Source organism: Thamnophis elegans, chromosome 4, assembly GCF_009769535.1.
Source record: "Thamnophis elegans isolate rThaEle1 chromosome 4, rThaEle1.pri, whole genome shotgun sequence".
Classification (NCBI taxonomy): Eukaryota; Metazoa; Chordata; class Lepidosauria; order Squamata; family Colubridae; genus Thamnophis; species Thamnophis elegans.
The window spans coordinates 59,313,589-59,337,535 of record NC_045544.1 but is presented as its reverse complement, the minus strand read 5'-3'; the positions used below and the strand labels follow the sequence as shown (position 1 = coordinate 59,337,535).

The 23,947-nt window shown below is 39.0% G+C and overlaps 2 protein-coding genes across 3 annotated transcripts in view; one reads left to right on the top strand and one right to left on the bottom strand.

Annotated features, from left to right (window-relative positions):
• Nucleotides 1–18,935, bottom strand: part of MAP3K4 (mitogen-activated protein kinase kinase kinase 4) — a 108,442-nt gene extending 89,507 nt beyond the window's left edge. The window contains exons 1-2 of one of the 2 annotated variants that reach the window (XM_032215929.1): nucleotides 18,858–18,935; nucleotides 3,715–3,820 (exon numbers count right to left, since the gene is read on the bottom strand). In XM_032215929.1, the coding sequence (XP_032071820.1) occupies nucleotides 3,715–3,722 (8 nt within the window). In that variant the 5' untranslated portion in view covers nucleotides 3,723–3,820; nucleotides 18,858–18,935. Of the gene's footprint in view, nucleotides 1–3,714; nucleotides 3,821–13,748; nucleotides 14,191–18,857 lie in introns of those variants that run through there. The other variant, XM_032215928.1, reaches the window with a different exon arrangement.
• A 4,913-nt stretch (nucleotides 18,936–23,848) lies between these two features.
• LOC116508200 (plasminogen-like) overlaps nucleotides 23,849–23,947 on the top strand; it is a 48,377-nt gene continuing 48,278 nt past the window's right edge. Inside the window, exon 1 of the mRNA XM_032216730.1 lies at nucleotides 23,849–23,936. Coding sequence (XP_032072621.1) covers nucleotides 23,888–23,936 — 49 coding nt within the window. The 5' untranslated portion in view covers nucleotides 23,849–23,887. The remainder of the gene's footprint in view (nucleotides 23,937–23,947) is intronic.

Sequence of the window (23,947 nt, the reverse complement as noted above, 5' to 3'; positions counted from 1 at the left end):
AGCTTGGAGGCTGCCTTGGCCTTGAAGAGAAGTGACTTGTACAAGGAGGGCTGAAATAACCCAGAAAAGGCCGGTTTAGGAGGTGGCATGCCTTCGTCTTCAGATAGCTTATCCTCTCTAATCTTGCCCTCCTCGCATTCCAGGTCACTGTCCTCTTGGGATGAGGCTGGGGAGTTGGGACAGTCCTCCCCATGGGTTTCCAGGCCCTCTGGAACCCTAGGAGGGGATGCCACCTGTAGCTGCATCTGTGGCTGCTGGAATGCCACTGCCATGCACTGCTGGAAGGCACACATCATCAGGTTCTGAAAGTTGGTTACCCCTGAGGGGGGTTGCTGGCTGGTGCCTATGCCCACCTGTGCAAAGGGAAATCCCAGAGGTGGTAGTCCCTTGGGCAGGGCTGTATCCAGTGATGCAGTGGGGGCGGGGGGAATTGCCACTCCTGAGCAGAGCCCCAAAGGCCTGAAGTGTCAATAGGGATCCTTGCCTGCAAGGCAGGGTCCTCCTCTGTGGCCCCGCTGGTTGAAGAAATCCCTGGAGCCTTCCCCTCTGTTCCCGGGCCTGGGGTAGTCTTTTGGCTTCCTGCCTTCTTGCAGATCCACTCCAGGTTCTTGTGCCTTCGCTTCTCATACTTAAAAGAAGGTTTGGAAGGCTTGGGCCACTCTCTGTCTCTAACTCTGCCCTGGGGGAAAGGTGCTTCTTCTTGGCTCTAGCCTTTGCTCCCCCACTTTCTGGGCAGCCTCTGGGGTGGCCACTAGCCTGGATGGGTGATCCTCTGCCCCTCTGATGGGGCTGCTGGCCGTTGATGCAGCTACCTGGGTCCTGCCGGCTTTCTTGGAGCTGCTGGGCGCCGCCATCTTGGGTCACGTGCTTCCTCCCGGCTTCAAAATGGCACCACATGCCAAAAAAAGGGCACTGCCTTTAAAAGTGCTTTTTCAAGCGGCTTGTGCTCCGAGGAGCTGCCGCGTGCCCTTGCCGCCAGTCTTTCTTGCCTCCTGCCTCCTTCAGATGCCGCTGTAGCCGGGCTCTCGCTTGTGGTCTCTCCGATGAGTCGGACAATGTGGGAGCGGTGCGGGCGCTCCGCGGGGCTTGGAAAAGCTATGGTTCGCCATTCGACCCCAGCGGGGAGCGTCAAAGTGCTCCGGTGCCGGTAGAGCCTCCGCAGCAAGGCTTGCCTTAATAAAGCTTGTGCCTTTGCATTTCTGGCTTGCCTGGCAGGTCCTCACTGAGTGTCCCTGGTCTCACTCAGTGGCCTGGGGGCTTGTGGCAGTCCTCTTTACCCCACCAGGAAGTTATCCAATCTAGAGGAGGCTGATCTTGGCGGCAGGAAGGCAATTTCTATTTTTCTGTTCAGCTTTATATGTTTTTCTCAATATTCCAGGATCCAGGATGGCAAACCGTCCAGTTGAGGGACTGAGGCGATAACTGGCCAGTACCTGGTGACCAGAGCGTGTCCTAAAGAGCTTATCTGACTCAGTCCAATCAACGAGAGGACAAGATCAACCCATCCTGGATACTCCTCCCCTCACTATGGAGAACAAATGCGTCACATATGTTTAGCAGTACAGGTAGTTCTTGATTTACATTCGTTTAGTGACCATTTGAAGTTACAATGGCACTGAAAAAAGTAACTTATGACTACTTTTCACACAATTATTGCAACATCTCCATGGTCAAGTGATCAAAATACGCTTGCTTGGCAACTGGCATGTATTTATGATGGTTGCAGTGTCCCAGGGTCATGTGATCACCTTTTGCGACCTTCTGACAAGCCAAGTCAATGGGGAAGGTAGAGTCACTTAACAACCGTGTTGTTAATATAACAACTGCCATGATTCACTTAGCAACTGTGGCAAGAAAGATTGTAAAATGAGCCAAAGTCACTTAACAACTGCTTTGCTTAGCAACAGAAAACTCAATTGTGATGGTAAGTCACAGACTACCTGTAATTGGTCCTAGATCTTCTATAAGATTCGTACCTGAAGAAACATTTGAATCCAAATACCACACTCACAGCTCACACTGGCTTCAGTACAGGAAGGCATATCCAGAAAGGATGAAGCTCTACCCACTGTAACTAATTCATTTAACTTACTTACTTATCACAGAATTTGCCAGTCTATGTATGAACTACTGAAAGTGGCTAAGGTTTCTTGATATTAAAAAGACTTGCGTGTTCATCTATAACAGTACAGTTTGCTTTTATTTTTGTATTCACATAGTCATTTGTTGTCTGATCGCTGATTTGGGCCCTTTCTTAAACCTTGACATACTGATATGATAACCACTGTGAGCTTATTAAGGTCAAAATCTGCACAATGAAGTAACAGGAAGGGATATAAGGAGTATTTTCAAAAGATGACTGTCCAAACTTACTGAACACATATTCTGTTTAGTATCCCCCACTTTCTACTCCCGGAACATGAAAAACGTTGGAAAGACTCTATGTGGAAAATTACGAACTCCACATCCCTTGACAAATTCTAAGAAAGAATAAATATGCAATAAATGTCTAGGGGGGAAAACATAAGAGACTACCAAAATATTTTGTCTTTGATTTGAATGTTATAAATCATGATAAGCAGGCTGTGCAGTACAGCTGTAAAATTATTCAGCACCATAGCACGATGTCTTAAATTACAGATTAATTCCACTGTCAGCTCAAGGCATTATTGGATGTTGGTAGTCAGCAACTGTGCTAAAATCTGTGATAGGGGGAGTCTGTCTACCTTCTTAATTGTACAGCGCTTTTTCACAGCACTGAAAATGATTAAAAGAGAAGTAAGAAGTTTTCAGTGAGAGCAAAAAGATGGAACAAACCCTTCTGTCTTGACAAATTTTCTATTAAAAATCAAGAAAGGAAACAACTCCTGGGGCAGAAGAGTTTCCTGCCATTGGCGCAAAATCATTATGAGAAAACTGCCTAAATTCAAAAGGTCATCCAGAAAGATTTAGTGCTGTGAAGATACAAATCTTCATTTTGCATCAATTGAAGTTCAAAAGAAGCTCCCACCAAAAATATCAGCTTTTTTCCAATGCATCTTTACAGAGAATGTATTTAAGTCATTTAAGCAAGAAGTTACCAAGGCAACCTCTGTTTTACCAGGAAAATAGTCAACACAGTAACTGAATTTATGCAAAAGTAATGGGAAATTGCTGCTACATGGTTATGCAAGTGCAAAGCTAGATACTGGCACATTTCCACTCTGTAAACCTTTTATTTAGGGAGAAGTTCAAACTGAAGCTACAACAAACTGAAAATTCATTTCCAGATTGGCTATAAATCATAAGAGAACATTTAGTAAATTGAATAATCTAAGTTTGGGTTTTTAGTCTCCCCACTGATCCTGGTAAACTAACAGATGTCCACCAAATGTCTAGACTCAGAAATATGAGGGGAGGGAGGGAGGGGGGAGGGGGGGAGGCAGGGAGGGAGGGAGGGAGAGAGAGAGAGAGAGATATGAGTATGGAAGGAACCTTGGTGGTTATCGTCTCTTCTCTGTAGGATCCACTAGAGTGGAAGGGAGTTGCAGTCCAGAAGTTATAAAGGGGCCATCATTTCCCACCACTTCACTACAGCATCTTTATTCATTTATTTGCAATGAATACACCACCTCATTCTAACTGGACTCTTGGTGGCTTACAATATATTTAATATAAAACATAAACAATATAAAGCTATAATAGATTGAAAACCTCCAATGAAGGAGAACTCACCACTTCATATGTCAGTGTGTCCAACTGGTTAACAGCTTGTAGAGGCAGGAAGTTCCTCCTGATATCTAGCCTGAAACTCCTTCCTTGTGGTCTCTGGTTCAGCTCTCTAGGGGCAATAGAGAATAAATCCACTACCTCATCTGTGTGGTAATCCTTCAGGTATTTGAAGACTACTATCATATCGTCCCTTAGTCCTTTCTGTAAGTTAAACATTCTCAGACTCTTTCACTATTTCTTCTAAGATTTATTTTCAAGATCCATTTTGACTGTCATTTTCTGAACTTGTTCTAATCTATCATGGTTATTATTAAATTGTGATGCCCAGAATTGGGCAAAATATTTCAAATAGGGTCTGATAAGGGCAGATTGAGCAATTGAACTGAACAATTTCTTCCATGATCTGGACATTATGCTCCTATTATTATATCCTGCAATAGTATTTGTCTTCCTGGCAGCTGCTTTACACCATTGGCTCATGTTTAATTTGTGGTCAACAAGGTCTCCTTTTCATTTCAGCACACTGTTCCAACCTGTTTGGATCTTTCTGAATCTTCTCTTTAGCTCTTATTTTCTCATTTTATTAACAAAGATTTTTGAGAAAGACTGTCCAAGGCTTTACTGAGATCTAGATGTATTGTGTCCATGGATTTCATGCTTTACTAAATTAACGTACTTAACAAATAAAAAGGTGAAGTTAGTCTGGCAAGATTTGTTTATGAGAAACCCAGACTGTCTTCTGTTAATTGCAGCATGCCTACACAAGAGCTCATAAATGCTTTTTAATAATCTGTTTGAGGATCTTGCCCGGTATAGATATCAAATCGTGAGTCTATATTTTCCTTTCTTGAAAATGTGGACAACATTTGCTCTTCCCAATCTTCTGGGACCTTGCCAATCTAACACATTCTCAACAATTCCTAACAGCAATTCTATAATCACGTCCGCTAGTTCATTCAATATCCTGGGTTGAAACAAATAAAACTGATTTCAGAGTCTGAGAAAGATAAGTTAGTTTAAATTAGCAAAAATCTCTCTTACCCTCTCCTTGTTTAGCTTAAGCTCAATATCCTTCCTTTCCTCAAGGGCACAACAGTGAACTAGGCACCATTTTCCCTACTGAGAAATGACAGATAAACAATAAAAATAAAGAAGCTCTGTCTTCTCACCACTGACCATTACCAAATTTACTTTAAAAAAAGATAGTAGATTCTGTTTTTCCTTGCCTTTTCTGACGAGAGAGGACAAGAATTTGTTGGACACGTAAGTCTTGTCAGAATTATATTTTCACCAGATGCCAGGATAATTGAAATGTCCCATTGTAGAATAACTAAGCATGCCTCTCTCACCTTTTATTACCAGCATCCTCAAATCATTGAAATCTAGGCAATCATTTCCAAAGGATGTTAAGCAAGATTGGAGCTAAAATGGAGCTTTGTGGATCTCAGTCATAAAAGCCAGTGAACAGAAGACACTAATTTCTATCATCTGAGAATTGACTTCATAAAACTACTGTTCTTCCTACACCTCAGGTCATCAAAGCTGAGATTTCAAAAATACAATCACTACAATGAAGAATCCAATTCAGAAAAGCTGAAGTTTTTGAAACAAAGCTTCAAACTTTCCAACTGAGATCTCAGAATGATACGTACCATGAGTAAACTAACCAAACCACTCATTATCCCTCAAAAACAAATAAACCTGATTTCAGAGTCTGAGGAAGATAAACTGATTTTAATTTCCTCTTTTTAAAAAAAGAATACATTTTAACAGTTTTAACATCATGAACATTTAGTGGAAAGGCAAATAATATCAGTAATAATCTATCTGTATATAAATGAACAATAAAATTAAATCAGTTGAGAGAATGGTACTATTTAAAAGAAGCTAGTCTAATTATTCTGGAAAATCTCACCAAACTCTTGAGGAGTCTCCATGTACATTCATCACTCATTCATCATTCATACTCACTTGGGTTCAACAACCATTTTAAAGAGGACCAGTGTTATCCTTCTAGCAGTGAGAAAAAGATTGCTGACAAACCCGTCTATAATAGGCATAAGATATGATTGGTTGCAAAGTTCTGTGCCAAAGTTACATAACTATATCATGGCTGCATGAGGTCATGCAACTATTTATCATCCAACTCCCTAATTAGGGATTTTAAGATAGAGTCAGTCTAAGTTTAGCTGCTCTAACCTTTGGCTCAACCTCTTTATGAGAAACTGCTCAGCTCTAAACAACAGAATAGAAATTATACTTTTCTCCCCAAATTTCTTAAAATCTGATTAAAATCTATATAAATTGAAAAGATTATACAAAGTCTAAACTTCCATATTTTATTTAGGGCATAAGTATTCTAATCTTTCTTCCATTCAAGGAACCCAATTCCACCCAAAGACTGAAGCCCTGGTCACAATTTTGCTACTAAAACACCACTGATTTCACTTGGACTTAAGTGATTCGATCAGCAGCTGAAAAACAGGGATGCCACCACATTCAGAGTCTTATTGGGCTTGTGCTGCTGAAATAGAGGGTGGGGAAGAGTTTATTCTGTCTTTGGTTCCATGTAGAATTTCCCTCAACTCACAACTAGTTAAGCAGATGTTTGGGGACTACTAGAAGGGATCTGAATCTGCCCCCTTATTTGATCTTTACAACCTTAGAGGCAGAAGCTATCAAAGCTTCCATGTGGATTGGGAAAGGATTTAAACTTGGTCTTCCTGCTTTGCAGACCAGTCTCTTCACCTCTGTTCAACGCTATTTTCCAGGACGCTAATATGATTGTATCTTTCTAGTCCAACTCTAGAAACAGTAGATCTTATCATAATAGTACATTTTTGAATGAGTTTCAAAAACGGAAGGAAATGTGTTTATAAATAAGAGAAATCTGGAGCAGTAGAAACTTCCACTAGGGCTCCAGACATTTCTCGACTAATGGGAATATTTGATACTTTGGGATCAAGTTGTAGTGCTTTCATAAAATAGCTTATGGAAGGAAACCTGCCCATTCATAAAATGGCTGTCATAGATACAAAACATGGATTGATCTGAATGTTTCCTCCTACCAGCTAGAGTCACATCCAGATACACACTTTGCTCCCTCATTTTCTTGCTTTCCTTTATTCCTTATGCAGGGCAAGTTTATTTCGTTTCTAAAAAGCCACCAACCAAGAGTTAAGAGTTAAGGCTTCCAGTTAAATAGGTATCAACTTGAAGATCAAGCTTTTCTTTTAATGACCAGTATATGTTCCTCGCCCCTTTATTAAAGAAAGGAAAACAAATACAATAAGGGCAATACTTTCTAAATACTCCAGCTGCTATGATTATATTAAATAAAAAATAGTTACAAGTACAACTGGATTCACATATTAAGCTATATTGTATCTTAGACCATCAAGCAGAAAACAATATCTCAATCAAGGAACTACTAAGAAGAAAAACCACACTTCCATCAACACTGACGATTGTATATAAACAGCGAGCAAACTCCACACTCACTAGCACTGATGAAGTTATCTAGTTGGATAATGTAATATCTGCAAGCAAATAACGAAACTCAAGAGAGCACTAAGGATTCCTTGGGGAGATGGGTGCTGTATGAGAGAGGGTGGGGTGGGGAAAGAGAGACTGGTTTGGGTGAACCCAGACATTTTGACCACTGCTAACCAAAATTTATGGTTTAACATAATGTGTGATTACAGCCAGTCACAGTTTATTCAACAAACCCCAGTTAAACAAACCCTGTCTTTATGCAATCCATACCTCTCTCTTTCTCAAAAGAAATTATGTGGGAATACATAATCACAAACAGACAGAGGTCTGTAACATTACATCAAATTTCTTAGAAGTTCTCTTCCCCGTACAAAATATAAACCAAACAAAAAGAATCTAGTACGCAATGACAGGCTCTGTATGCGAAGAATACAGGCAAAAGGAACATACGGATCTTTCTCCTTAGAGCAAGATGAATTATTGCTTTAGGAATCTCAAGCAAACAATCCAAGACCCTCAGCAATGGTGAAATTTGGGGAGATACACCTACTCTTCACTTTTTTCTCCAAACAGTTAATACAAAAAGCTTTTGTCAGTCAGATAAAACAAATTATGGATTAAATAGACAGTTTGTCTGAACAACTCCAGTTCAGCTTCCCATGTTCTTACCTCCAACATGTTGGGATGAATCACTGATCTGGGCATGCCTCCTGACTGGAAGAAGGCAAGTCTAGAGTAATGACTCATGCAAACACCAAAGAGGCAACCTACATAAGAAAAGAACAGCTCATGCAGTTGTATTGCCATAACATTAACAACTGGTGTATCCTCTTCCCTCCCTGACAGATTTCCCATATGTCTAGCTTAGCCTGCACCTGTCTGGTATTTTCCAGTTGTTTTGGGACTGTTAACAGATAGTCATGCTGGTTGGGAGTTCTTGGTGTTACACTATCAATATACCTGAAGACTATCAGGGCAGACTATTTCACTTAGCAACAGACATTTTGAGCTCAATTGTGGTCGTACGTTAGGGGCTACCTGTACAAATAATCACAAGTAAAAGCAAATTCGAGTGATTGATGTGTTATTGTTTGAGCCACCTGAAAATAACTATAACTATCCTATATATTTTATCCTTTCTAAAATGTAAACATCAAAAGGACTGTAACAATACAATTCAATGTCTTAAAGGAAACAAATTGTCTAAACTTCACATTGTTTCATGAATAGCTTTACCATATTGTGTGCATTGCTTGGATATTATTATTATTATTATTATTATTATTATTATTATTATTATTACTTATTTTCAGAGCATTACTTTTCAGTTCAGCAATTAGGGTTAGACTCTTTTCTTTTCTGAGGAAATGCACACGCATTAGTGCATTTCATTTGGGTAATGAAATGTCTGCAAGCAAGCAACCAAACTCAAGAGACCACCATGGACTCTACAGCTCCTGTCACCAATACCCAACCTGACCACTGATGGAGAACATTAATATGAGATGGATGGAAGGCGGGGTCAGGGAGAACCTGAGCTAAATTGTCCAATGTTGTACAAGCCAGGTTCATCTGTTCCTGACCTGGAGTGGGTACGCAGCAATAGCACTTAAGACTTATATACAGCTTCACAGTGCTTTACAGCTCTCTCTAAGCAGTTTACAGAGTCAGCCTATTGCCCCCAACAATCTGAGTCCTCATTTTACCAACCTTGAAAGGATGAAAGGCTGAGTCAGCTTTGATCCGGTGAGAATCGAACTGTCAAACTGCAGGCAGGCAGCAGAAGTACCCTGCAATAATGCATTCTAACCACTGTACCCCATAAGAGGTAGAACAGGACTGAGGAACAACTGTCCAAAGTTTATTTATTTAAGAACATTTATACGGCCGCCCAACTCACTCTCAGTGACTCTAGGCAACTTACAAAAGTAATTTAAAGAGCATTTGTTTCAAGGGCACCACTGACAGGATGACTCACAAATGCTGGCTCCATATTAGGTAGGTGTCTCAGCTGGGTCTAAGTACCAAGATCTTCCATTGTGTGATTGAAGACTAATGTTAAATGATATCCTATGCTGCAGGCCTATCTATCTCACTGAAAATTTCTCACTTAACATGGAATGGAAAGGGTGCTTGAACTCTACATACCAAGTGCGGTATACTATGAATCTAGTTGCATACTCTATATGCCGAATGTGTTATCAATCCAATTCCCAAATCCCATGAATATAAACAAGCATGTCTGTGTTTCCAAACCTCAGTTCTCGAGATTCGTATTGTAATCATTTTAATGCTGAAAACTTAAAACATGAATATGATCTGAAGTAGGGGAAAAGATTACAATCAATATTTTTGTGCAACATTAGGCAACAAGAACCCACATATTAAGGTAATAAGATGGGTTCAAGTGAACTCAGCCTCAGAAGGATCCCATTTTAAAAATCAATATCCTGAAACTTCAGAAATCACACCATACACTAGTTGGAAATAAGGGAAGAAATTGGGCAGAAGCAAAACACAAGTTTAATTTTAGTGGCACTTTGGTACTATCACAAAAACACCAAATTTTAATAGCACCAAATGCAGGTAAGAAGCTGTTCCTCTTTACCAACTTCATATTCAGGGAACGGGACTGCAAATGGCAATCAGGATTTTTAATTAAGCTGCTACAAAATGACATCCAAATTGAAGAAGAGACTTGTTTTTCCCTGTAATCAATCTACAAATCCTGTAGAAGTGCTAACAAATTTAGACTGCATAGAAACAGCATGTGTATACATTAATATTTCATTTATGCTTTGTTTCTTAGGATGTGGAATTTTAGGCTGCTTGTATCTTTGAGCCTTTGCTCAATTACTAAGTCTAAGGGAACTAACACAGCTTTTATACAAATGGAAAAGAACTAAACAACACAAGAACTAAACGACATGAAGAAAAACCTGTTCCAGATGTCAGGAGAATTAAAGAAAGGGGAAGGAGGTGCAGGAGGCACAGTGTATTAGTAAAAAACAGGATGAAGGCTAAAAAACCAAGGACTAGCAGTTTCATAACAGGCATGAGCTTGTACAATAAGTTTAATTACAGATACAAATCCTTTATCTTGTTCTGTTCTTGTATTTAACAGAGTATACATCCACAAAGAGATTAAATGAGGCTGCAATTTGGAAATCTGCAAGAATAAAAGAGTGACTTCTTTGTGGTTTAACCCACTTTGAGAAGTATCTGTTAATCTTCAAAAGGGTCAATATTGTATTGTTTAGCAATAATTGTGATGCTTGAAAACAGGCAGAGAGGAGAGAGGAGGATAATTTTTTTAAAACCTTTTCAAAAACATTACATCTGGGTTTCTGCAAGTGAGAGGAAGTCAGTCTTGTGGTCTTAAAGTCCAATTTCTCTGGTTTCCCTTTGCATTTTTCCACCTCCTACAAAGAACCCAGGGTTCTTTCCACTGAGTAGAATAAAATGTCAGCTATTTGGGGAAAGAATGGGAAATAGTTCTAAGTTCGTGTGATGAAGGACATTTAATTTGCAATGAATGGAACATTTTCTATACTGCAGCTGAGAAACCAACATGAATGTCGCCAGGAATTCAGCTCGGTTCAAGAAAGCCTTTATTCATTTACATCCTGATAACATAGTGACTTGCTTCAGAGAATGTGGAGGATTGCACTTTTACACATCCAATGATTGCTTCATATTTATTTCATGGGACAAAAGTCTGCATATAGATTTTTATTTTCCTTTTAACCGTTATGTTCTGGCTAGCTTGCTTTTTTTTACATTCATTACTACTTCATTTCCATATCTTATCTTTCTCACATGCTATGTAGTACAAGGTATGTTAATTTACTCACCAACCTCAGTCTCCTAGGTTACTATAGCAAATTGTCTGTAAAAGCAAATCCTGCAAAAGTTTGCATCTGTAGCTACCAATATATTTGTGCTACCAAAATAAGGCAGAAACTCGACAAATCAAGTTTTCTCTCACCAGACTGGCTTGGGCCTTATTACCAAAATGTGGGAAAAATAAAATCTGTGCTATCTTCAACATAAACTTATCACACTGTCTTTTTCTCCTAGCTAATTACATCTCACACTTTCAAGTTTTCCTCAGAGGATGAGAACTTGGTCACCAGGAATTTGATACATTTATTTGCTAACAATGGTTTTTTGAAGAAGCCATCACACTAAATCATGCTAAAGTATGAGTTGAATTAGAACATTGTTCAGATTCAGCTATCTAGTCCATAATTAGGCTGCTTTAGAAAATTATTCAACAATTGTTACATAAAGTTCATACATACCTGAATTATGGTAAATGACAGCTTTCTGCAGAAACACCTCCCAACCCATCAGAAGCAAATATTGCTCCACTTAATGTGATATTCCAGTATATGTATTAACCACAAATTTTCAGCAACCATAGTTCTTGAATACATGAATATAGTTCCACCATGGTTGCAGCAGTAGCTGGTTTCATGCTGAAGTGTTACATGGACTTTTGGTTTGGGCTCAGCATGATTTGTGAACCTCCGTTTAACATGGAGCAGTATATATAAACTGGACTTTTTCATAAAACCATGGTTAAAACAAACCACAGCTTAGCATGATCTTTGAATCCAGCACATATACACAGATCTTGTCCAATTAGGGTAAACTATATGATGTGCTGGAGTAACAAACATGAACAGCGGGCTTTTGAGTATGTCAAGTGATCAATCTTCAAGACCTCCTGTCAGCTGCAGATGACTTTTTGACCCTTTCCTAAGAACTCTTGAGTGATATACGAGATCCTATTAGCCGCAGCAAATGATCACAGCCAGCCACAGCAAATTACCTTTGCAATGTAAAAACAGAGCATAACAAGAATGACATATGGATTAGAAGACATCCAATTCAAAAATGTGCATCTTCTAGAAACTCAGTAGTTGGATGGTTACAAATGTGATAAATAGAATTAAATGCAGCAAACCTAGGTATAAAATGTATAATGGTCCAAACTCATTGGTCATGCAGTCATAACAATTACCTATCACTTCTTCCAAGTGCCAAACAAGATTTAATACCAAATACACAGCCCAGCCTTCCTTTGTTCTCAAAGTAATCCAGGCACCTAGCAATCTAATCTGGACATGTAAATGTGTTTATGTAAAGGTAATTTAACTTTGCTGATAACATCTGTATATTAGAACTGACTATTAGTACCATCATATCCTTAACCAATTCTCTCTGTGTTTAAAATAAGATTTAAATTCTGCAACTTCTAAAATATTTGTGCACAGTACGGTTTAAATCCTATGGACATTCCCATTTAGCAAGAAGCAAGTTTTAATTGAAAAAAGTGGAACTTTACTGAAAAAAGTATCAATGGGACCAGACTATAATCCTGCACATTGTTAGAAACTCCATTCAATTATCTTTATGAAAAAAAAACACTCTACACAAGGGCTGTCAAATTCATGCTCCATGGGCCAGATGCGTCACATGGTGGCCATGCCCCCGCCCAGTTTAGCGAAGGGGGGAAAAGTCCTTATAAGTCACGTGATGCTGCTGTGACGACTTGACACCCCTGCTCTACACCTACAATACTGCTTATGTGTGTTATATTTACACAAAAGAAAGTCAAGCTAGATTTTAATATGCTCAGCAGCCAAAGAAAAATAGCACCAAATCCTCAGCGAATCCACGACAATTTATCTTTAAAGTGCAAGTATTACCAGGGGGGGGGGGGGGGAATCAACTCTACTTTTGTGGCAAATAATCTTAAAATAAACCCCAGGAATTCCTAGAAAAAAATATTTCTGGAAAATCAAATTGAAGGTGTTGCTATGCCCTTTCTGTATTTAAGGGCTGATACATTCATTACCTATTAAAACAAAGGTTTTCTTACAATGGCCTATGCAGAAACTATTCTGTTGCCAAGAGCTATCATAAGGGATGAGTCATGGCACAAAGTGACAAGTACTTGACGGGGAGGGTATGCCAGAAAAAGCTTTTACCTGGCAATTGGCCTAAGAGATATTCCCTTTCACCTGTGAACTCTTCCCTATTTCCTAACACAACAATTCCCCCGCCCCCCCCCAAAAAAAAGAAGGAAGGAAGGAAAGGAAAGGAAAACAGTAATGTCAAGAAAGGTGGCATGGCTGAAATGCCTGTTGATGGACAGAGCAAGGAGCCCTCTTCCTTGAAAGTAGATAGATACAAGGGGAAAGTGATGAATTGAGGGCTTGCAGTTTTGATGATTAGTCAAAAAATAAACAGAAAAAAGAGTGTTTTTTTGTAACCATAGAGTTAGAGGTAGTTTTGTATTTGTAAATTATACCTGCTGTGAAGGAAATCCCGAGTGACTTCTAATTTGTCTTTTTGCGACTTTTTCCTTGTCTCTTTCATTTTAAACTTTGCATTAGTTCTTGTTCGTCTTTAACTTCTGTTCCAAATTCTTAATTAAAATATATACATAAAGTAATGTGTCACTGGACGCAACGAGGTATCTCCATGGGATTGCTGCCTACATTACAAGCAGCCAAGTCACTTTTGCCTACCTTCCTCGGAAGTTGCAAATCTGGCGGGGTCCAACGCGTTTAGGATAGCAGCCCGAGTCTTTACGGGACGGCGAGAATCCCCAGAGTATTAAAAGAGTAAAAAACTTTTCTTGCGGGTCACTTCTTCCCAAGAAACCAATTACAGAGGGATGACGAAAGTAAAATACGCCTTAACTTGCATCCATTAATCATCCAGTTTTCCACCGAGGATCATAAGAGCTGCTGGAAATCCGCTGCCGCGTTGGCTTTACACCCATAGTCTTCCCGTTCGGGAAAGACCGAAGAACAATAGAGAAAAGTCGCCCGCGATGTTCCCATGCGGCCTCGGTCGGAAGGCAGCGGTTCTCTGGCTGAGCCGAGGGGTTGCGCAATTCTGCACCTCCTACCTCTTCCAGGGCGGGAGAGAAGCCGCGGCCAGTTTGGGGCCCCTTCCTTTTCCTTCCTTTTCCTTCCGCTTCTTGTTTTGGCGGAAAGGAGGCGATGGAGCAACCGGGTTGCCAGCTTGAGGCGGCGCTGGAGAAGGCGCGGCCCCGAGGGAGAGGCTTCTCTAAATCATAGCATCTCCCGCCGATGGGGTGATTTTGGAAAAAGAGGCCAACGGGCGCTTAGAGAAGGCTGCCCTCTTTTGGGCGCTCTTCAAAGCGCAGCCCTGTTGCAGATGATGGACGGACGGACCGACGGACGGAGGTTGGATCTAAATACAGGTAGTCTTCGACTTACAACAGTTCATTTTGCGACCATTCGAAGTTACACCAGCACTGAAAAAGTGACCATTTTTCACACATTGCAGCATCTCCATGGGCACACGATTTACATTCAGATGATTGCCAATTGACTCCTAGTTATGACGGTTGCAGTGTTCAAGAGTCATTTTGCGACCTTCTGACAAGCAAAGTCAATGGAGAATCCAGATTCGTTTAACAACCATGTTACTAATTTAATGATTGATTCGCTTAACAAGTGTGGCAAGAAAAGTCGTAAAAGAGGACAAATTCACTTAGCAAATTTTTCACAGAGCAACATAAATTTTGGGCTCAATTGTGATCACAAGTTGAGGACTACCTGTACCTGTGATTGACCTGAGCTTCTTCTCTAGCAGAAGGTAGTGTAGTAATTAAGTGGAGTATCTAATATGTTTTTCTAGACAGTTTGGAAACCATATTTTTTAATGCAGTAGATCAGAGATGGGTTCCTACCAGTTCGCACCTATTCGGTAGAACCGGTTTGTCAAATCTACCAAACCGGTTAGAAGAGGTTCTACCAGTGGACCCAGAAAGCAGGCCACACCTACAGAAGAGGTTCCAATTTTTTTTGAAACCCATCACTGCAGTAGATCCACCATAAGTCACTTCTTGCCAAAGCCTCAAATTGTACAACAGGGGTAACATCCTACAGCCAATTTGATAGCTTATTAATAACCTTGACTATCACTAAGTGTTGTATCTTTTTATTCTTGATAAATGTAGTTTATTCTCCTTATGTACATTGAGAGTATATGCACCAAAGACAAATTCCTTGTGTGTCCAATCACACTTGGCCAATAAAGAATTCTATTCTATTCTTTGGATCCCTGGAGAATTTGTGGAAAACATCAACACTTTCTTCGAATTGCATTTTGATAGAATGGCTTCCACCCAGTTGTAATTTGAGATTATCCAATTGGATCTGGGTTATGTGTTTATTTACCATTTACCATTGGAGTTGTTAAAGAGTTTTGAGTTTTCTAATTTAAGCACTAACTGTAATTTAAAGTAAGATCAACTGAGGATTGCCTTTCAAGAGGCCTCTAGGCAACGTTATGTCTGGTAAAATGATAAAGCAGTGATACCACTAATCTGCCTTTGGCTAAGTGAACATTCTCTTATATGACCAAGCTCTATTTTCTCATTGCAAACCTGCTATTTGTATACTTGTGGATTACAGTCTGGCTTTCATATAAAAATGACTGCAGTTAAGAACAGCTTTCCATCTGCTAGTATTTCAGAGACTTTTGTGGCCTCTCAGCCACAGATTTCATAAAGTTGGTTTAAAGCCGTCCTTGCAAGATAATTTTTCCTTCCAAGAGCAGTTTTACTGGAGAATGCTGAGCTGTTCTAGAAAAAAAATATTTCAGAATCCAGAGTTGAACAGTATGTAACCAATGAAGGCTTGCCTCTGCACATTTGCATGGAAATGAGACAAATTGTTCATGTAAATTCACTATGTCTGCAGCTTTACCCTGGCAGGGCAAGTGACAAAACATGGATTGTGACAAAGTATGTATTTATGTACAATGCCATGATGCAAGTACCAAAAGGTGGAACTTATAATGGACATTTTGGCAATGGCATCTTCATGGGTAGGAACATGAATGAATGTGAGACAATTGGCATGTTGCTTCAAAAATTCACTGCTAAGGTGCCATTTTGGTTTAGTTACTAGATTTTTGCATATATTTTGAAACATGTTAGCCTTATTTCCTCTGGTCAAATCAGAATCCAAAATGTTAGAAGGTAATTAAAATTACACCCACCAGTCTTCTTGTATATACATGGGTACTAGTAGATAAATGATACCGGAACTGTGTTATCTTGAAATTTCTTTAATTATTATACTAGATGCATTATAAAACAAATATTCTAACGTTGCAGATTTCATAAACATCGTAACACTGCTATAAAACTTCTACAATAGATCTAAAGATCAACACAGCCTAAAATAGGCAAATGTTGTGCAATAAAGTACAATGTAGGCTGTAGAATATAAAAATTACTAGCCAGAACAATACAAAAGCACAAAAGTAACATTATTTAGCACTAGATAATCCTGAAAAAGCATTACCAGTTGGGAGACCATTGAGATATCCCAAGACTATGGGAAAATAAAAAATAAAAAGTTATGGAAAAAGGAAGTGGCAAACCATTTCTGTAATGTTGCCAAGAAACTTCACAGACTTGTCCATATGGTTGAAAACACAAAAACAGCAGAAGACAAAGGAAGAATGATGGAACAGAAAAGAAATCTAGAGGGGAACAAGAGAAAGAAGTACGACATCAGTTATCCTCACCAAAACCAGGTTTTAAGACTCTTCGAAATGTCTGTATGATGGGGCAGTTTCAGTTTCGGAGAATGTCATTTCAGACAGGAGGAGCTGCTATAGAGGAGGTCCTGGTAAGTGGCATCCTTTAATAGATGGAATCTGGACTACCCCAACTTTACTAGATGGGACCAATCATATACTGTAGATACTCTAGGAGACAAACAGTCCAGGCGCTGTGGGTTGGAGTAATGCAATTTTCTATTTTTTAAAGTGTAGTCAACCATGGTATCCTTTTGTGCCAGGAGGTCCCTTGGACATATATTTTTTTACTATGGCTTTAGTCCTTGTTATGGTGCATGCTGAAGATAGTGCTGTGGACTATTGTTAGCCACCTAGGTGATGGAGCCATGTTGTCTTATTGTTTACCATCTATATGGAACTATAAGGAAAACATGGGAACAGTGTGGAGCCTATTTTGGATAGAGTTGTTCTCCTCAATAGGTTTGCTATTTGGGGATGGTCATTTATCCCAGTTTTTAGGTCTTTCGGGAGATGGTTAATGGCAAACAGCACATTTCAGAATTAAAACGCCATCTGGTATGTAATCAGAAGCATTTAGCAGCTGCCAAAAAGGCCAACACAGTTCTAGGCTACATAAACAGAGGGATAGAATCAAGATCACGTGAAGTGTTAATACCACTTTATAATGCCTTGGTAAGGCCACACTTGGAATACTGCATTCAGTTTTGGTCACCACGATGTAGAAAAGATGTGGAGACTCTAGAAAGAGTGCAAAGAAGAGCAACAAAGATTATTAGGGGATTGGAGACTAAAACATATGAAGAACGGTTGCAGGAACTGGGTATATCTAGTTTAATGAAAATAAGGACTAGGGGAGACATGATAGCAGTGTTCCAATATCTCAGGGGTTGCCACAAAGAAGAGGGAGTCAAACTATTCTCCGAGGCACCTGAGGGTAGAACAAGAAGCAATGAGTGGAAACTAATCAAGGAGAGAAGCAACTTAGAACTGAGGAGAAATTTCCTGACAGTTAGAACAATTAATCAGTGGAACAGCTTGCCTCCAGAAGATATTGGATAGCCATTTGTCTGGAACGGTATAGGGTTTCCTGCCTAGGCAGGGGGTTGGACTAGAAGACCTCCAAGGTCCCTTCCAACTCTGCTATTGTATTGCATTGTATCTATAGGGGCAAATAGGTTACATCCGAAGGCATTTAATAATCCTAGCATATTACAGAACAGCTCTTGGAAAATTTTGAACACTTGTAAAATACTGGGGAGGTCTCAGAAAACCTGACCAGAGCAAATATTGATCATCACCACTGCCACCCACTTTCAAGAAAGGAAAGCATAAGGACCCAGGAAGTTATAGACCTGTTTGGTTGACATCTATACAAATTATTAAACAATTTGGAGAGTGATAACTTATCTACTTTTATGTAAATTAAATGTAATTTTAGATGATCAAAAAGACCAAGCTTTAATAACAACGTCAAGTCCAAACACTTGTGTTCTTTCTTTTGTTATTCATTTGAGTTAGTAGTATATAAAACTGAATTAGAATTTGGGTGGAGGTAAAGGACAGCAATATCAATAATTGATCAATAATTCAACCTAGAGTGAAGAACAAAAAGGTTAAAAGAAAACTCTGATAAATAAAGTGAGTAATAGTGCTGTTTCAATTGTCCAACCTCAACCCAGAAGGTATCTTAATAAGATTTACACTTTTTCACCTTTTAATTGAGTAAATTGGTTTTCTTTTCATGCTTAAATGGTGAAGATTATAATATATTATAATATGAAATGTTAATTGTAAAGATAGTATAGAAAAAAAATGAATTGCTTTAATGTAATGTGCAGAATTACAGAATTCGAATTATGGAGTGGGACTTCAATACTCATGTTCATAATTAAATATATATGAATTATATAATTAGTTTACATAGTAGCTTTCCCAAATCAAGTAATACTTGATTTTAAAAATGTATTGTGCAATTAGATCCATAATACATTTTATATAATAGAGAATACATTATCCAAATGGATACTATATGTTGAATGAAAGCTTACCCAAGGAATGACTAAAATGTCCTGTATAATTATAATCATAAATTTCAGGCTTAAGGCGCAAAATGTCTCTTCTGACTTCCATGATCATCTTCAGAATGAGTTTCGATGTGTCCAAGATCACTCAAGGAGAATGAATAAGACTTGAATCAAAGCCTTCCCAGTTAACTCTTAAGTTTGACTATTCCCTAAAAATGGGAGGAATTTCACTGGTGTCAAAATATATGTTGTGGATGACTAGTATTGAAAAAAAGTGTCATGTACGTACAATAGTGATATTTTCAGCTTATGTAAAACTTAGGGTTAGGGTTAGGCAAACTCCATTCTAAAATTATCAACGAACTAGTGTGACTCACAAATAGATATGCTCTTAAATCATTCTCTGCATGTCACTTGTTTAGAATCACAATAATATACTGTAATTACCCAAATGGCTCTCATTGTGGATGGGTGAATCCATTGTTTAGGCTTTATGTCTTTCCTTCATTAATTTGCAAAGCCAGCAAAGAAAATACGCACATGAAAATTTGTATCAATCTTCAAATACATTGCTTTATTGGTTTTATTAGATTTATATTCCAACTGCTGCACAGGAGCTCAAGACAGCACATGTACTACTCCTTCCTTCTACTTTTCCTCACATCATCAAGGTTGTGGGGTAGCTTGAGCTGAAAGAAGTTGTAACTGGACTGAAATCACTATTTCAACTTCTCCTCATAAACATATTTTAATATATTTTCTCTAGCATATGTATTTTCAAGCAATTTCCCTCCTAATAGATTACAAAGGCCTAGCCTCTGTAGAATACAAGAATACAGAGGTGACCTTGAAGAAGGAACACAAGAAGCATTAAGTTAAACAACGGGGAAAAAGAAGGGATAAGAAAGAAACCCAGAAGTCAAGATAAGAAAAAAACAGATGGAAACTAATCCTGGAGAGAAGGAACCTAGAACTAAGGAGAAATTTCCTAACAGTGAGAACAATTAACCAATGGAATGGCTTGCCTCCAAAAGTTGTGAGTGCTCCATCACTGGAAGCTTTTAAGAAGAGACTGGACAGCCACTTCTCTTAAATGTAGAGGGTCTCCTGCTTGAGCAGGGGATTGGACTAGAAGACCTCCAAGGTCCCTTCCAATGCTGTCTTGTGTTATTCTGGAGCACTCCTTGATTTTGTTTCTGTGTGAAGAAAATACTCCCAGCAATCTACAAATGTTTTCCATTTCCTTGATTATACAATTCTGCAGAAGACTACAATTCTTTAGCCAAAGCTATGAAAGAAGTAGAAAAGAATCTTTCTGAGGAATCAAATAATTCCAGGAAACGAAACAGCACACAGTACTGGATGAAGATTAAAAAAAGCCTGAACTAAAAATCCACACCCAGTTTTCTTCCTTGATGTAGCAAATAAGCATCGTGAATTTGGAAAGAGGGAGAGAGAGAAAACTTTAGAGTGAACTGCCATTAACACACTAGTATTCTGCATTTCTGTGTGTAAGTGTGAGGGAGAGAGAGAAGCTGTGCGTGGCATACATTCACATATCAGTGGCAACAATTGTGTAAGGGGAAGGAAAACACCTATTGAACAGGTAGCTCCAGTTCTTTTACCAAGCTTACTGCTAGATAAACATGTAACAGAATGCAGCCTCAGGCAGCTTGTCCTTGCTGGGAAGCAAGACCCATTGAGTGCAATGCTAATCAAGCTTACTGCTGACTGCAAAGCCCCATGGAAGTGCTTTAATAATTAAGGACCCTATGTGCAAGTGCATTGGATTAATTGGACCATGGAAGAAATGTGGCTGGCAGGTCACTGCACCAAATAGGCAGGCCCCACAAATATGTTCTTGACATGGGTTGTCCCTTAATGAAGATCAGGCCAGTCTTTGGTCTTTGGATGCTTTGTGACTTGGTTTCACTCACCTTCCCAATATAACTTGGATTCCACATAGAACTGGCAGGCTATATTCCCTGCATTCCTGAGTAGAAGAAAGACCAAAGATGGAGAGAGGCAGCCTTTTGTTTCCTTGGTTCCCTTTGTTATCCATCTTGCCTTCCTTGGACCCACATAAGCCACCCCAAGACTTTACTGCAGCCAACTGCCCCAGAAGGACAGACAAGCAAGAGACAATTATCAGTATCACCTCAGATACCCCCTCCCCCCTACAACAATGCTGTCTCTTCCTCCTGATCTTCCCTCACCACTTTATATTTCTTAGTCCAAAAGAACCTTTGAGAGTTTCTAAATCAGCCATCCTAAGGACCTTCCTTTATTTGCCCATCTCAACCTATTCCTATCTCTTCTCCCTTGAGCAATTGGTGATTATCTTTCCAATTGGCAAGTACTGTTTAGTGAGAAGGGAAAATGAATCTAGGAGAATCTACCAGTCACTTTTGTTAACTTATCCTATATTAATACCTTTAAGGCCAGCTTTATTACTGAGATTTGGCTAATTGGAACAGTAAATTTTAGGCCAGTATACTTTTCTACCCACTTAAGGACTAGCGGATTGTGCATTAATGCAGTTGCAACTGCAACAGAATCTATCCTTAACCAAGTAGAAAAGATGTAGAGAATAATGGACTTCCAATGAAGTTCAATCCTTGGCTCTGAACTCCTTCTCATTTTTTAAAATTAACAGCTGGGATGAAATGGGGAGGGAATGCCTCTCAAACTTACAAATGATAGAAATGGGTGGCCAAGTCAGAAATAAAACTTGAAGTCAACAGACTAAAATGTACCATGCAAATGCTAAATTATTCACTTAAGACACTGAAATCATTGGGGGCTCCTTGGCTTGGCAATAACATACCTAAAACAGGCCTTGGATTAATAGTTGATTGTAAGATGGACATGAGTCATCAGCATATTGTGGCAGCAAAGAATTTCCATCTTTGGGTTTATCAATCCATTATCAGAAATATAATTTTAAATTGCTGAAAGAAATCACTCCATTTTATTCTACTGTGATCAGATTCAAGCAATTTGTCCACTTTTTGTCCAGTGACAAAATGGATTCAAGTGGGAAAAGCTTCAGAGAAAGACACAGGAATGATCAGGAGTTTGGCCTTTGTCCAATCTTTTCTATATCACTTCTTGTCTTCTGGGTGTTTCATCAGTTTTGTAAACAATTTTGTCAATGATTTCAAAGTTGCAATTTTGGGACTTGCCCCAATATTCAAGAATGATCAAAATTTATAGACAAAAGCATTAACCAAAATGATTTTATGCTAGTAGGTAACATGTGGCCACATGAGAGGAAAACTTCATTGGTACACTGCTGCTTAAACACGTTCTGTGGCCGATTACAATTTAATCACTATACTAACTAAAGGGGCACCTTGAGCGATCTCCAATAAACACACTATTCTAGGTAAACCTCTGTGTACCAAAGAGGGCAAACATGACCAGATCAACAGGTCTACAAAGGCAGCATTAGTATGAGCTCCTTCCTATTTACAAGCCAAAGCATCCTAAACCTGCAGTGCACTGTTAGCATGTTACTAGTTCAGATGAACATTGATGTGCTGTTAAATAAAAAGATAGTATGCAAAGAGGTCTTAGAAAGAAGCTAACAACAAAGATGATTAGGGGACTGAGGCTAAAATACATAAAGAATGGTTGCAGGGATTGGGTATGTCTAGTTTAATGAAAAGAAAGACTAGGGGAGACATAGCAGTGTTCCAATATCTCAGGGGTTGCCACAAAGAAGAGGGAATCAAACTATTCTCCAAAGCATCTGAAGGTAGGACAAAAGCAATGAACGAAAACTAATCAAGGAGAGAAGCAACATAGAACTAAGGACAAATTTCCTGAGAATTAGAACAATTAATTAGTGGAACAACTTGCCTCCAGAAGTTGTGATTGCTCCAACATTGGACATTGTTAACAAGAGATTTGTCCGAAATGGTATAGGATTTCCTGCCTGAGCAGGGGGCTGGATTAGAAGATCTCCAAGGTCTCTTCCAACTCTGTTATTCTGTACTCTGAATAAACTGTTAAGTATTCTAGTCTCTTCTGCTCTAGCAAGGTTAATCCTTCCCCAGGTATCTATACAACTTTAGAGAAACCCACAGAAAAAATCTTATACTTAGGGAGTCCAGGATTATGAATGAAGACAAATATACATATCTCAGGATAATGTTGCAAGATCCAATCTGGGTCGGTCCCTGCGGCCAGAACTTTAGTCTTCTGAGCTTTTGGACTCATGCTGGAGCCCATCCTCAGGGAACCTCTCTCTAATGGAATGTTCAGGATTACATTAAGGATTGAAAATCAAGTTTTGATTGTTAAGAAAAGTTAGATATATGTTTAGTTGAAAAGATTCTATGAGAAGACATGGTTTCTTAAAGGGGAAATTTCAACAATGGCTAACAATCATGATTTAATATTTTCTGTACTAGGAACTGCATGTACTTGATTCCTTCCTTATGTTCTACCAGATGACAATTGGCTTGAATATACTTGAGCAAGAAACACATATGCACAAAGGGAGACAAAGTTAATATTTTAAAGCTCTGTCACTTGAAAGGCTTTCCCTGGCAGATTTCCAACCATTTCCCCTTGAAGTGACATTTACTCATTTGCTGCTATATGTTGGATTAGGTTGTGTCTCTACCCTATCACGTCTTATCCTATCCTATCCTATCCTATCCTATCCTATCCTATCCTATCCTATCCTATCCTATCCTATCCTATCTTATTCTTCTTTTCAGTCTCTCTGTCTGGTCACCTATATTTCTTAATTATACTTCATGTTTAATTAAGGAAAGGAGAATTTCAGAATAAGAAAATCTAAAGAGAGGTCTTCTACCTTTCTGTTTCATCAATTCAAACATTTAAATTATATTTTGTAAGATCATGAATTCAAGGTAACGTTTGAACATTTCGACCAGAGAAGAGAGGCCTAAAATACTGAGAGAATATTTAATCCAATTTGGTTAATTTCCTTTGCTCAAGGCTTGTCTAATAAAGCTAAGTCAATAAAACTTTGTCCGCAGGCAGACAAAGCTTTCAGCACACAACTTGACTGTCCCAAAATGGAATGCTGCAAATATATATTTGGGTTAGTTTTCTTTCTCTATACAGGTATGTTTCTT